Genomic DNA, 15,088 nt, shown 5'->3' on the forward strand with positions numbered 1-15,088 from the left:
GGGTCCAGGAGGGGCAAATCAGCGGATCATGCTCGCTACTCCCCAGACGAGACGGCAAAAATAACGTCAGTCTGGGTTCACCACAGGCGCGGGCGAAACATTCAGGGTAATCCCCACTAAGACCGGATGCTGGATCCGCCATTGGCTGAGATAACGCGGTCTCTCACTGCGCAGATGTCTGTCAGCCATGCTCTGTGCCAGATGCATTCTGTGCAATTGTTAGAATACGTGAGCGCTGTCATGGGCACTGCTAAAGCCGTGTTTTTGCGTAACAACCCCACTGCCACAAACGACGTGTGGGCTTTGAAAAGAAATACTCCACCTCACCCATCTAAGTTCCGGCCAGAAGATGTTCTGCTCCGGTTTGTTGTCTACATATCAACTGTATTATTTGGTAGGATTTAACACCTGCTCTGTTCCAGAGCACCGCAAACAAAAGTCAACCAAATGTCAGGTACGACCTTAGTCGGTTTCGGTTCGGTTTCATATGGGAGCTGAATGTGTGGATAGAAGTCTCATCTCGAAGCATGACTGGTAGTCTGCAGATTATTTCTTGCTGCAGATGAGCTGAGCACTTCCCAATTCAGGAATGGTTGGCCGGATTCCTCCTGCCTACCATCCCCCTTACGACGCCCGGCCGACCAGTGGCTACGAAATCCGCCGTGTCGCCGTTCCTGCGGCGTCCCTGTCTCGACACGAATAATCCCAGTGTCAAGCTGAGGACACCAAGCCTTCATGAAACGTCGCTGAAGACGGGTTTTAAATCAAGTCCTCGAAATGTTACTGACGAGGCCACTAAAACTGCTTCATGGTGTTCATATGTTGCACGCGCCTTGTCTTATTTATGGCTAATGTGTCGCTACCCGCGTAAAAACGCCATAAAACACTGATAGCGGTGTGAGAAGTCCCGTCAGCTGCGCACAAACCCGGAACCGAAAAGATGACACGCGCCGCCCGTCCCGTATGTACGCTGGCAGATAACGTCCATCCCCTGTGCAAGCTAATATTTTAGGGCGCTTTGATAATGTCGCTGGGATATGGCAGTGTGATGGGTTTGTGAACGACAGCATTGAAACGATAAGGACAGTTTGGTTAGGAAAACACCAGGGATAGACCGCAGGCAGACATCAGCCATGCCGCATACGACGGCTCTGATGCCACTGCAGCAAACTTCGTCTGTCGTGTCGAGAATGCGGCCGTATACGCTCCTGCCACTGCTGTGTTGACCGATGATACTCGACCAGTACCGCTGTGGGCATGTTTTCGTTTGAATCTCAAAGACGGCTGCGTGCGTTTTTATGAGAAACAAAGACCGGTTTGAGCAATACAAAGGTGCAATAAAGGGATCTAACAAAAGATAAGGCATACGTTACAGCAGATCTTCTCACGGCCAAATCCCACTTTTTCAGCTGACTACTTGAAACAAAAGTACTCGAATGAACGGACGGGAAGGACATGGTGAAAAAAGCGTGGAGCTAGCGTAAAAGGGTGGGGGGGCCGCATGTGCTCCCCCAAAGCACACCGCGCCTCCCCGTCCGCGCCGATGATCTCTGCATGAAACCGCAGCCGGCCGCTGTGTACCGGCAGCAGCGCCGCCGTGTCTGCCGCGCCGGCCAGGCCGCCGGCGCTGTTTGTTTACTCGGCCTGGTCTGGCCGCCGTCCGACGGTGGACTCAGTGGGCCGTTCCCCGAAACGGCGGTCAGCCGACCGGCCAGCCGACAGCGGCCACTGCGTCACCCGGCCGCGGCGACCGGCCGCTCCGCTCCCCCGGCCGGTGGGACCGCGCGCGCTCCCGCTGCCACTGACGAAACGGCACCAGACAGGGTCAGAGGCGTGGCTGGTGACCGGCTGGTGGGACTGCGCGCGGTCCCGCTGCCACTGACGAAACGGCACCAGACAGGGTCAGAGGCGTGGCTGGTGACCGGCTGGTGGGACTGCGCGCGGTCCCGCTGCCACTGACGAAACGGCACCAGACGGGGTCAGAGGCGTGGCTGGTGACGCAAGGTGGATCCTTGTGCTTACGTCGCTTGCTCAAGTCCTAAGTCATGTTTATGGTTAAGGTCGCTGATGTTTAGTGCGCCGTCTGAGGCTGACGCCATGGCGCTTTCGTACCTAGAGTACGTTGTTCAAGAACGTTATGAAGCCAGATTTTAGGCATTAACCTGGATCATAACAGCGCGAAGTAATTGCACGTTGAACTCATGGCAAGCACTGAGATAAGTGTCTGCAGCTGTTCCTCTGGAGCCCACATGCATACACAGGACACAGATACAGGGGCGAAGGGGACGGATTCAGGAAACCGGACTTTGAGGACCTGGGCCCCTCCAGGGATCATAATAGTGCCCAGATTTGCATCTCATGTTCATGGCTGCAATGCTATAAATCATTGTAAAAATGCGCGGAACGTAATGATACAGAATAGCATTAAAGCCGGTCACGAGCCTCCAAACTAAAAAGCCCCTAAACACCACCTCTGACACGCGTACCTGAACGCAACCTGGACAAACCTGTCACGCTTGGACTCGAGCCGCCTTGTGCTGACGCGTCACAGCCTGCACGTGAAGCCCAGGCGGCATCGCGCGCCTCTGGACCCTGCCCCTCCGCCGGCCGGGGCCGCCCACGCCCAGTCTTGTCACGACCGGCTCCAGGCGCGAGCGCGGCCGTCCGCGGAGCAAACAGCGGCGGCGCCGCGCGCGGGGACGGCGGTCGTGCCGCGCCGCCGCGGCACGCCCCGGCGCCGGCTCCGCGGCGCTAGGGGCGGCCCCGGCCGGCCGGCCACCGCCCGCGCGCGGCCGCGCGCCGCAGCCGATGGCTGGCGGCGGCGGCGCGGCGGCGCGTGCCGCTGCATCGCCGGCCCCGTGCGGAGCAGGGAGGGTACCGGTGGGCGTCAGTGGGCGGGCGGCCTCCGGGGACGAGCCTCTGCCCGCTTGGAAAACAATCCCGCAGCCGCCTGTGATGCTCGAGTTTGCTTGACGGCCAAGGCCGTGCGACGCCTCGAATGCTTGCAGGTCGTGAGGTCAGCAAGCTATAAATATGCAGAGGCCCCAGCACAGGATAACTGCAGGGCGACCGGAGAGATCGGAGCAGGCGTGGGCGGCTGGCATACCCGGGGCGTCCGCAGCACGTGCCGGCCACCGGCCGAGCGGCACCGTCCCGGACCGCAGCATTGGGCAACAGGTGCCGCCAGCTGGCGGATGATTCCGGCCGACGGCGTGGCGGCCCGGGACGCCGCTGGATGCCGACGCTCAGCGCGCTCCTTTGTGCGCGCTGAGGTCACCAGCTGAGCGGCCCGGCCGCCGGCTCCGCTCGCAGATTAGGGGATCTGGGCCGAAATCGGCCAGCGTCGCCGCCGCCACCGCCGCCGTCGTCGTCTACCCCTGCCCACCTCCCACTGGGATTATCTCACCTTATCAGCATAATAATAGGAAAAATAGCACCGGCGTCCCGGGGCACACCTGAGCGGTAATTACGCCCAAAAAATAACGGCAGCGCTGCCGTCCTGGCACGGGAAACTGAACAAAGCCGCGGCCGCGCGCCGACCCGCCGCCGCGACGCCGGCACGTGCCGCGACCGGGCGGCACGTGCCGCGGCCGGGCGGCGCGGGACACGTGCGACAGCCGGAGCGGCGGCGGGCCAGGTGGCGTGACGGCGGCGGTCCGGCCGGCCGGGCGGGGCGCCGCCGGCGGCCGCTGGCCTCCGCGCCCTGACAGCGCCGTCTGATTAACAGCCGTGCAGGCTTCTGCAGCCGCGTGTCGGCCGCCGGTGGACGCACCGCCCCAGGCGGCGTCTGATCTGATCGGCTGGCCGCGCCGCCCGACCGGCCGCGCCGCACAGCTGTTTATTGGCGGCCGCCGGCCCGGCCCGGCGGGCGGGCTGGCTGGCTGGCTGGCTGTCAGCCTGGCTGGCTGGGGCGGCCATCCGGCACACGCCGGGCGCCGTCACGGCGACGCTGTGGCGCCGCTCCGTGAGCTCCAGCCGACGTCACGCCATCTATGGGCATGTATGCGCTGTGTGCACACCTACAGCAGATGCCGAACTGCCACAGCTGGCTAAATTGCAGTCTAAATTGGTTGACTTTTGTCAAGTCACCAGCCCGTGACTTTTTCGGCGTCGCTTAAAGCAAATTTTGAAATGGCATTTATGCACCCTGCAGCTAACCTAAACAAAACAAGGTCAATGTCCAGCAGCCAAAACATCCCGGACCCATAAAATCTGAGCATGTGCAGAACGGCGATTTCAGCACCTGTCCACAAGTCCCCATTCATTATCAACTGCATGCGAGGTAAAACGAGCTATCGATGCCCTCCCTCCCCATGAACTTTTTGCCGCAAATTACGAACGATTGCCGCCAGCGAATCCCAAGTGAGTGGGTGTTTCCGCGGCAGGCCCCTGGGGAGCGTCGGCCTGTTCAGATGGGCGTCTGCGCCTGGGGCGCCTGGCAGACTCAGTCCGTGCACGTGGCCTGTGCTGCGAGTAACGGTTCCTGCAGTCGCGGCAGTCGTCTGGTTCAGTTCCAGTTACAAAGTTTTCGGTATTTATATGAATTCGTAGCGATCGAACTGTTTCAGGGACCCGTGTGGAGTGCAGCAATATTGTGTCATCGATATTTCGCGTAGTTTCTGTGCTCATTTGCTGTTAAAGCGTAACTGTCAAATTCATGCTCCTCGTGTTAATTCCAAAGCGTGACGCACTTATACTGAAGACGGCGGGCATCAACAACCAGGATGTTTGTTTCTTGTATTGAACTGTGAAGAATCGTTTGAGTATGCATGGCAGTTCTGTGGCTCGTTTCTCGACTGCCGCGCATTTCTTAGCTCTCCGCGATATGACAAGCGTGAGAGAATGGAACCAGAGGAGAAGCTTTTCACAAACTCAAAGACCGAGTGGTAAATCTCAAAGGAAAAAATTAGAATCTCCGCTGCGCAGCGTTATAGAAAAAAAATTTGTTGACGCCAACAGAAAAACATGATGTATTTCGATTTCATTCACGCAAACGCGTTGATGGAAAACCTTCGGATCCATTTATCGGGTCCTAGCCAGCAGCAATTCACGCCCGGGACGAGAGGAAAACAGGTCACACCTCACCATGAAATGCGTCTTTTAACGGCCTCAGCTCTGTGGCATGTGATTACTTCGACGTCCTCACCGAAACACCCACACGGATCCAGGCAGCTTGCTGCGGTTTGCTTCGGTACAGATAAGGCGCACCGTTCTATTTACATGCGTGCGCACGCCAGTCACACACAAACCGCGTCTGGCACGCAATGCGCCGTCGCATATCGACATTTCACGAGCTGTGGCGGCACGCCGTGTTTACGCAGGAGCGCGAGCTGGCCGCGTCATCCGGCGTCAGGCTGCCGGTGGCCGGCGGAACCGCCGCCGCGTTAATAGCCGCCGCATTCCTCGTCTCGCCTGCCAGCGCCGCGTGGACCCAGATGGCGCACGTGAAACACCTGCCCGCGGCTGCGCGGCCGCGCGCCCGGCCAAGTCACGCAGGCGTCAGATGCGCCGCCGCGCCTGTGACGTCACGGGCCGCATCGATCCTGTGTGGCCGTGTCCGAGAGATGGTATCGGCTGGGGCTGCCGGCTCCGTCTGGCAGCGCGGCGGCGCAGCACGTGTGACCTGACGTCACAGAGGCGTCTGCGGCCGGTTCGGGTGGCGACCGGCCGCTCTTGGCGCGGGGGGGGGGGGACCCTGGCCGGACCGGGCCGCCAGCAGCCTGGAGGCCGTCACCAGACGACCACCCGCGCCAGGCAGCCGGACCGCGGGGCACGCCGGCACCGGCTGACGCGGCCAGCCGCAGCGCCCGGCCAGGGCCGCCGTCCCGGCCGCCGGCGGCGGCGGCACGTGCCCACCACACGCGTGCGGGTTGGTACGGCCTGCCAGCGCAGCGATGGTGCAGGCCGTGGCTTAGCGTTCTGCAGAAATACTTTCCTAGCAACGGTGGATCGCGGTACCCGTTAAAATATGATGAAATGCGGAACTGACGCAGATCAATTTCATTACAAAATATATCGTGCGACATGATAACATGATGAAGCAGTCCCACTACCTCAAATTTCAACGTAAATCTTAAATATCGGTTACAAGCGTTAGTCGCTTTTAGTGGGTAGCTACTTTTTCGCTTTTATCCTCGTTCTGATTCCTTTTCATACGCTTCCTGTGAAGATGATACTTTTGCTGCCAGAATAAAGTAAAAAAAGTAATTTTGGAAGCTATTTCTACGCGTAAGTGGCTTGGATTGTGATGTGCTTCACCCCCCCTCCCCCCTCTAAGTTCATGGCATGCATTCTAATTATGCATCATCCGTATCCTGGCTCGCACTGGCGTTAAGTTTCCATTGTGGGAGCCCCAATATAAGACCTATTACATTTGGTGAGCTTTCGTCACACCTCGACTGCGGTTTAATGAGCGCGGGGTTGGCAAAGAAAAGCCGCCAGTTCGCGTTTCCAGCACCCGTTGTCACATCTCGTCATTATTCCACGAAAAAGTTTTCAACAAAAACGAATAACGGCGGCTTTATTGTTCCTGTTTTTTGTTTTTGTTTTTTGCACCGGGCTGCTTCGGCCCACTGTACTGTGATTAGAGCTGGGGATACACAGCATTTGTGGATTCGAATCCTAGAGTAGGTGGAACCATATTCATGCTCGAAATCCGAATAGATTTGAATGGATGGGAATTATTTAATTGGAGTATCAAACTAGTGCAATTTAATGAAATGAGCGAGGGCAAATGTTTCATTGCAGAACTGCCACGTACTAAGATCGGCTTACCTGAAGGACTTTTAACCCACATTATTTTCAGCAACTGTAAATGCGCATATAAATGCTGGTAAAGGATTTGTTGTGATCTACCTATTTCGAATACTAGTTTCGAGGCTGAGATGCTTCTTTTTAGGATAACAATGTTTCCGATATTTGAATGTATTCGAATGTATTCGAATTATGCGAATCCGAATTCTTAGCTCTCACCATGGTGCCGTGCAACAAATTCTGCCTTGCAATGATAGTGTGTGATAGTGGTACCGGTATCGTATTGGGTCGGCATCAAAAATCAAAACTTCGCAGAATATTCCAGGCTAAAAAGAAGATGACTGGCAGAAACGAACATATCTTATGGATCAGGAGAGGCCCCAACTTCGTCAACATATCGTGCTCGAGAAAAAAGCGTAGCATTTCAAATGCGCGTTAGACGGTCAGGCATGCATGCATCCGCATGCACGTTGATTTACTCTAATGCAAAGTATGGTTTACGGGCTAGGTGCTCTATCTGCAGGCATCTCGCAGAAACTTTGCCGACATACCTGGGTTTAAGACGCCATTGTTCATCCTGGGCCTATGACCGCGAAGAGGGATTGCAGATGGAGACGCAGCGCGCGGCATGTCCCCGTACACAAGCCAGTGATAAACGCCCTACCATTCCTGGCTTGTGGCGTAGTCCAAAATTTCCAGAAAGGAAAACACTGGCGGCAAACGCAGATAAGCAGACCGCCAGAACCGACGTGAAAAACGTGCTGTTCAGAAAAGCTCTTACCGAGCTTGAGTTCAGAAAGGGCGAGTTATTTTCTATCAGCAACGGTACACATGCCAAAGAGTACGGATATACGCATGCCGAAAACACATTTCCGATATTTACTTTAATAAGATATCAATTTATTGAATTAGATGAAAGCTATAAAAAAGGCAAATGCTGCTTTTCTATTGCGTTTTTGTTGAGCGCCTGCAGACTTCTCCGTTGATCTGCATGGAAAAGTTTATGGAGCATCCTATAAGCTTAAAACACTATTTTTGTGAGCACTTACGGATTTGGTAACTATGGCGTGAAAGTGATCGGACCAAGCATCCTAAGAAAATGTGTAAAATTGGCGGAACAGAGATTCTATTCCCTTCAGCTCACATGATGATACATGATCTCCCCTCTCATGGGAACAAAATCATCATTGACAAATGCCAATTTTTCAATCGATGCGGGTCAATTGACTTGCCTCAAAGTGAAGAAATTACCTTGACTCGGACAAAATAACCCGGACATCGGGTCAAAGGTATGGCCTGGACAGGTACGGCCGGCGGCCGCTGACAGCGGCCGTGATAAAGGTCAGGTGACGTCAGAGGGCAGGACGGACCGTGCCGAACATTACAGCGCGTTAAAATTTCGCTGCCATATTAAGCGGTTGACATGGAATTGCGCAATCGGATGGTGGGGTCAGGGCTCGCATAACAAGCACTGCTTCGCGTGAGCTTTCATACCAGAAATCCACCCATTCCTAAGGTTCAAATTGAAGCTGAAAAATATTTCATACTAAGGTTTTGAATTGTTTTCGCTGACATTGACATTATTGAAGCCTCTCTCAAGGCAACTTGTTCCAGACTTGGCTTACAGTGCCTTTTTGTTGGCGTGATTTAATGGAATATCTGGTACCAGCGAGAGCGATCATAACTCGGAGCCAGACTGCACACTCCTACAGCATTGTTCAAAACCAGTATTCTATCTATACTGCACTCTCTTCAGCTATCACGGTCATATGCACTGAAGAAGTATAAATCGGTTAGGTGTTCTCGATAACACCGGCTCAGCCAGATCCACGCCTTTACAACGTCGCCGTTTTCATGAAACGGCCTACCGTTCGATAGTCGACGGCCGGGAGCCGCCGAACTCGGTAATCAGGCACTGGTATGGCGTCTGACTCGATAATCGGGCGCACAAAGGCGCCGCTGAGAGCAGGGTATAGCCTTGCACGGTGGGCGGCGGCGGCTGCCAGCGCCGCGTCGCCGCGATAGAAACGGTTCAGGGGCGGCACAGGACACAGGAAGCGGTCACGTCACGTGGGAGGCGGAGGGTGATCATGATGTCATCTCCGAACCCAAGGAGATCACCGCGACGAGATCACCACAACGAGATCATCACGACGAGATCACCACGACGCGTGGGAGCCCGGAAGCCGATTACGTGTCGCACGGAAAACCCAGTGGCGGCCGTCTGTGAAAGAGGCGCTGATGGCTGAAGCTGCGAGGCTGTTGAAGTGCCCCTTGTCGTTGTCGTTGGTCGTCAGCGGTGCGAAGTGATCCAGTGATTTGGTTTGTTCCTGCTGGCGTCAAAGTGTGTGCACTAGGCTTTGTTTTGGAAAATAAGCTGAGGTTGAACAGGAAAAATGCTTAAAGCGTCTTCAAAATAAGCAAAAACAATTTTTTTGTCTTGTTTCCGTTCAAGGACAAGTTTATTTCAGGGAAAGAACATCTACTCAAATCAAATACGCTTTTTCAGACACATAGCTTCCCGCAAAAATCTGCGCAACTGGCCTGCAACCTTGAATTTTACCACGCTAACTTGAGGGCGGCAGCGAACCTTTGCGAGCGTATGAGTTGTCTTATGTGCGTAAACGTGGTGTCTGCTTTGTTTGTGTGCTTTGTGTCTGCATTTTGATCTGTGTAATTACCTCTTTGCCTCCAAGCATTACAAAATCAAGTGATGCATATCATTTTAACAGATCTATTTCATCCCGAATAACCAGCGTTGAACTGCAAGCCAAGCTCTAGCGGTTTTTAGCTCTAGTTCAGTGGCATCGATTTTTTAGGTGAGTGACTGTTGGTTTGGTTCTTTGGCCATGATTATCACGAGAACCTGTATGGGCGCCAAACCTTGTGGAAAAGAATGCGACTTTGAACCTTATTGTAGTTCTTGATTTGTCGGTAATCAATTTTGCGCAATTCAGCGTTGGTATGCTGTTTAAACATTTAAACTTGGACGTTTCCAAAACCAAAGCGTGATCATTTCACTTTCTGAAACACAGAGTGGACATTGTCTTTAAGCCCCCCTATTGTTCTCAAAATGCATTTTTCAATGTAGTGTGATTATCGATCTTGACTGATTATACTTGAAGTATGCCGATTTTGCTGCGCAAAGATACTTCTTGAATACTAATTTCAGCGAAACATCCAGTGCCACGCAGATAGTTTGTTGTTAGGCAGCTGTTAGTTGGTTTTATCGTTGTACATTTCTTGTCGACAAAAGTACTATAAGACACTGACACTGGCGTTGCTTGGAACCCCTTTGGCTCTCCGCCGTGCGCCTCGGTTAGCAAAGGCTATTGACATGCGTGCTCTAACTTGTGATGGCAAGCTTCGGATGTGGCAGTCATGGCACAGGAATGTTCATTGTAAGCTAAAAAAGGCTTTCAGCTGTATTTTTCTGGAGGGGGGCAGCCGTCCCTATATTTTCATGAAAGAGATCGGCTTTGAGGTAAAGCTCCTTATTATCCCATTTTTAATATCACATTTTTTATTTTACGCGATCGCACGACCAAATCCTTTTATAAGGCATGTCCTCCACTGCGAAAAAAATAGTCGCAAAGAAGACCATGAAGCTTGTGACATATATGTCTACGAATTATGGATCTGATTCATAGCCTTTTTAGAATGAGTGTCTCACGAACATTGAACCTTTTAACGTGATCCCCTTTGTTTGCCTGCATGGCAGGAAGTGAAACGTGTCAAATTCATTACAAGAATGCATTCCGTGGAAATCGAAGTGCTATTCATCTCGACACGCCGCCCCGGCTCCGGGTTGACCACCGGTGTCGGTCGCCCCGGGCGGGTCACGTGGCCCCGCCTGCCGGACGCCGCCTGAGGTGAGCCCGCGCTGACGGCGTCGTTAGAACGACAAGCGAACTAGAGGCACCGTGCGCATTCCTCGCCCATTGCCTCTCTCCGCGCACGGTCCTCTGCGGCAGCCGAAGCCCTGCGCTGTTCGGCCGGCGCGGTGCTGGTCCCACGCGGCGCAGGGCTGAGATGCTGTCTGGATACGGGTCTCCGCGCCGTCAGCGGCACCTGGCGGCGGGCCGTCCGCCTGCTCCAGTGTTCCGTCAAAGTCGTCGTGTTCGGAGGCGGACGCGTCCGGTGATGTCAGGCCCTCCCCGCTCGCAGTTGCAGCTGCAGCTGGAGCCGGACTGAGGGGTTTCTCCAAACAGGTTTATTCTGTAGCCTCACAGAATAGTCTACATGCGACGCTATCTTGTAAACACCTCCGAAACGGCTGCTTGGCACATAGGGGATAGCGGTCACAAACACCTGACTCCAGTCGTAGGCTAACCTGGGCTATTTCAGCCGGCAGCCGACGGGTACAACTTACGCGTTAACTTGCGACTTATACGTTAACAATGAAACCGTTGCAATGCAACGTGATTTCGGACGTCCGATCTTGTCTCAATACACCCAACTACGCCGCTACAACAGTAAGCATCCAACAAGGCGGAATGTAAACCTCGGAACGTCGTCGAACACAGCGCACGGATTGCGGCAACATCGCCAGGAGGGCGAAATGCCCTGGAACGCACCTTACACCGCTAACGTTATGCAATACAAAACAATTTATCATGGCAGTTCTGGCATGGTTCTTGGCCGACACGGCAGACGTCCTGTCAGCACCGCTCTCCGGGCCAGCCAGGCGTTCCTTTCGGCACATATCACAGCGCTAAGTTCAGGTGTGGCGACCAATGTGTCACGTGCGACAGGTCAATGGGCCCGCCACTGCTCGTGGAGCTCCGCCCCGGCTCTCCGCAAGTCACCAGGGCCGCCAGTGGGCCTCATCCTCCGGTCCCCGGTTGTGCGCCACGAGGTCGAGCGGCCGCGGGCTGGGCGGCCGGCCCTCGGACGAGCCGAACGAGCCGCAGGACGAGGCGGGGCTGGCGGGCGAGCCGGCGTCGGTCGGCTCCCAGGAGGGCGGCGGACTCAGCGAGCCCACGCTGGAGCCAGTGGCGGTGGCGACAGTGGCGGCGGATGGTGGAGGAGGCGGCGGCGGCGGTGGGCGGTGCGGGGCCGCTCGGCGGCGCCGGCAGCAGCAGAGCCACCTGACCAGCCGCCAGAGGGCCGGTGACCAGCTGCAGCCGGCCCAGCCCGGCGCTGAGCGTCGGCACGGCCGCCGGCGAGCCCAGGTGCGCCAGCAGCCGTTGGCCCAGCGCCTGCTGGCCGTCCAGGCCGCGCTCGCGGCTGAGGAACTCAGCCACGGCGCGGCCACACTCGGCGTAGCCCTCCCGGTAGAGCGCCTGCGTGGTGCCCGGCCTTGTCTGTAGCGAACGCAGGTGCTTGACGGCCATCTCCAGGATGTCGGCTTTTTCCAACTTCGAGTGGCGCGCCGGGTCCTTCTTCAGCCCCTCCAGCACCAGGCTCTTCAGCTGCGTCAAACTGTCGTTGATGCGCGCGCGTCGACGCTTCTCCATGATCGGCTTGTTGATCTGAGAAAAAGAGACGGTAAGATTTAGGTGGCGTTTGCGTCGAATAAAGAAACAGCGCGCGATGATGAAGATAAACTTGGCTGGAAATTTGTATGTCATCAAATATGTTAATGGCAGTAGCGCATTCGAAAATTTCGGGTGGCACGTATGCCGCATCACAAAGCGCCCTTGCCTCCTGCGCTGTTCGACAGTGGTCGGCTCGGTAGCTCCAAGCTTCTTAAGTTCACTCGCCCCAACAGGCGTGTTCCTCCCCCCCCCCCCCCCCCCCACCCAACGACCACACACCTTCCATCAACGGCCTCTCCGTCTCCCTTCTGCTAAATCGGTTGCCTGTCCAAGTTAGTCCTTCTGACTCAATTTTGATACAGTGCACTGCTGATCCAACAAATTATAAGTGTACTTAAATCACGTCTATGAACCGGTGGTACATAAGTATTCATAGGAAACGAACAGCATCTAGGTGAAAACGCCCAGTAACCCAGCTCCAGTTCCGACCCCACGGTGCACCACGTTCTGAAGAGTGTCAGTCATGTTCCGTGCGGCCGGTTCGTGTGTGGGAATGACCGGCGGCGATCACCATCAAGCGAGTTACGTCCGGTACCAGCCGTGGGCACGATGTGGTCATGTCTCCGCCACAACACCGATGAGCTGTTTAGGGCACGCAGATCACGCTCGAGCTCGGGGGTATGGGCGGAGCACGTGGTGACCACGCTAGTGTCTGGTGTCTTTAGTCATGGCCAGTGACCACCATCGGGTCTAAGAGCCTCTCGTCGGCCGAGCTCACGTGCATGTCTCTAATTTTAATGCTCCATCGATACCGGCAAAACTCATTCTTTTCGAAAGAATGAAATATGCAGGTTGGTGGAGAAACTTGAAAATCATTTAATCACAGAATTCCTCGTCCCCGTAAAACCATTTTAATCACCGAATCCCTCGCGGCCCGTGAGAAGATACTTCTCACTCGCTTGCTCTGGAGCAACGTCCGAGAGGCGCCGCCCGTCCTCCGCGCCGGCACGCTGCACCTGTTATACGGCTCCCCAACAGGGGACCAAGGACGCAAGTACCTCCCGCCAACAACTTTGCCTAAAGCTTAACGCCATTGGCGTTGCATGTAGAGATATGACGTGTCTTAGAAGACCGTATGACCCTTCCCACATCTCCTCACCCGTGATAAAGGCTCTGCCACCAGCCACTTGTAACTACCACGCAGGCATGTTTAGGTTAGGCCGTGAAGCATTTCGACTCCCGAGCTACTTTTAATGAGCAGCGAATGTGCATGCAAGCTTGCTCTAACAACTAATCGTAATTATTTTACAGAACTGATGTGTATACGAGTTTGATTTAGTAGGTAACTGCACTATGACACCACCACGCCTGACTACGAGAACAGACGTGCACTCCAAGACGTCAGCAATGCGCGGGATGTTAAACGAGAGATAGAAACGGCTTAGCATCCCCTTCACACCAAAAATGCATTTTCAAAATCGGCCGGACGGCGATTGCAAACACAAGTGTTCATTCAGCTCACCCGCCTATGGTCTGCAGATTTGTCATCGCTCGGCATCTTGCTGGCGGTCGTGCAAAACCCAGCCTCAACTTGCCAAACAATCGCGCCCGACAACGGCGTCTGGTACCGGTCTTCCCCGCTTCCCGCACCACCCCTCGGCGTACCGGCCGGCACGCGACTGGCGGCCGGCCGGCGGCGCGCGCGCGCGCGGGCGGCTTCGGCTCCGGCCACGCGACGGCGCCCCCTGGGCCGGTGGTGACGTCACGGCGGCGCCGGAAGCCGGTGGTGGCGCGTGTCGGGCGGCCGGCGCGCCCGCGAGACGGCCGGGCGCGCCGGCGCGCCGAGCCGCGCCGGAAGAGGCACGAGGCCGCCTCCGCGCCGGCCGAGGCGGAGGCGGGCTCGAGCACGGCAGCGCGGCCGGCCGTCCTGAGCAGTGGTTCGTTCTTTACAAGAATTGGCTCGACAGAGATTGTAAAAGCTGCCAGTCACATTGGCACCTCGCATGAAAGGAAAATGTAAGACATGAAAATGTACGGCTCCATTTGCACCATGTAAGCACGAACGCATGCATCATGACTGGAGGCGTGGGCCCTTCCTGTTGCATCGTGATATGGGAGATTCCCAACCGTAATTCAGTCATCGTACCACGAATGTACGGTGTTGGCAGGTGATTTTAGTTTGAATGGCCGAATAAAAATATATGTCAGTAGACCCTGCCCATGTGAAACTTAACGAAGTTCCAAAGACTCTGCGAGTGTATGTACGGAGAACATTGAAGAATATGATTATCTTTGCTCCTGTATTCAGTGGCGCAGGCGGGGGGCCGTAGGGGGCATGCTCCTCTCCCCGTCAGGTCCTGACGGGCCCGAAGGTCTGGCCAGAGGTCGTATTAAGAGCCCTCGGCCCGCAGGGCCGAGCCCTCAAATGACAGTCAGTAGACCCTTTGCGCCGATTGGGACCCCTGGGTTGAAAGGCACGGCCCTCCATGCCGGTCAGGCACCACGGCCCTGAACAGTCGGTTTCGTGTCGGTATGGGCCTGAGGGCTCGTTTTCCCAAGCAGGGACAAGGCCGCCGGTACCCGCTGTTTACAATGGTCGGAGTCCCTGAGCCCTTGGCAGGCCTCCTGTGTCGGCCAGGGACCCGCATGACCTTACCTACAGGGCCAGGGGGTCCTGTGCTGGCAAGGGACCCAGAGTCGGCCAGAGGCAGTGCTCGAGGGTCCCGTTAAGGGGTCCGAAGGGTCCTTGGGAATGACGACCAGATCCGATTGGAGGGCTGAAGGGCCCGGAAAGTCTCAGGGGCTGACTGTAGGTCGGTTAAAGGACTCTGGCACGTAAGACAGTGACCTCAAAT

General features: G+C 55.7%; 1 protein-coding gene across 1 annotated transcript in view; it reads right to left on the bottom strand.

Annotated features, from left to right (window-relative positions):
• LOC119109960 (transcription factor HES-1) overlaps positions 1 to 13,893 on the bottom strand; it is a 43,242-nt gene extending 29,349 nt beyond the window's left edge. Inside the window, exons 1-2 of the mRNA XM_037233704.1 lie at positions 13,756 to 13,893; positions 11,945 to 12,227 (exon numbers count right to left, since the gene is read on the bottom strand). Of these exons, the coding sequence (XP_037089599.1) occupies positions 11,945 to 12,227; positions 13,756 to 13,791 (319 nt within the window). The 5' untranslated portion in view covers positions 13,792 to 13,893. The remainder of the gene's footprint in view (positions 1 to 11,944; positions 12,228 to 13,755) is intronic.
• Between the last annotated feature and the right edge of the window lie 1,195 nt (positions 13,894 to 15,088).

Source organism: Pollicipes pollicipes, unplaced genomic scaffold, assembly GCF_011947565.3.
Source record: "Pollicipes pollicipes isolate AB1234 unplaced genomic scaffold, Ppol_2.1 Scaffold_7231;HRSCAF=8579_pilon_pilon_pilon, whole genome shotgun sequence".
Classification (NCBI taxonomy): Eukaryota; Metazoa; Arthropoda; class Thecostraca; order Pollicipedomorpha; family Pollicipedidae; genus Pollicipes; species Pollicipes pollicipes.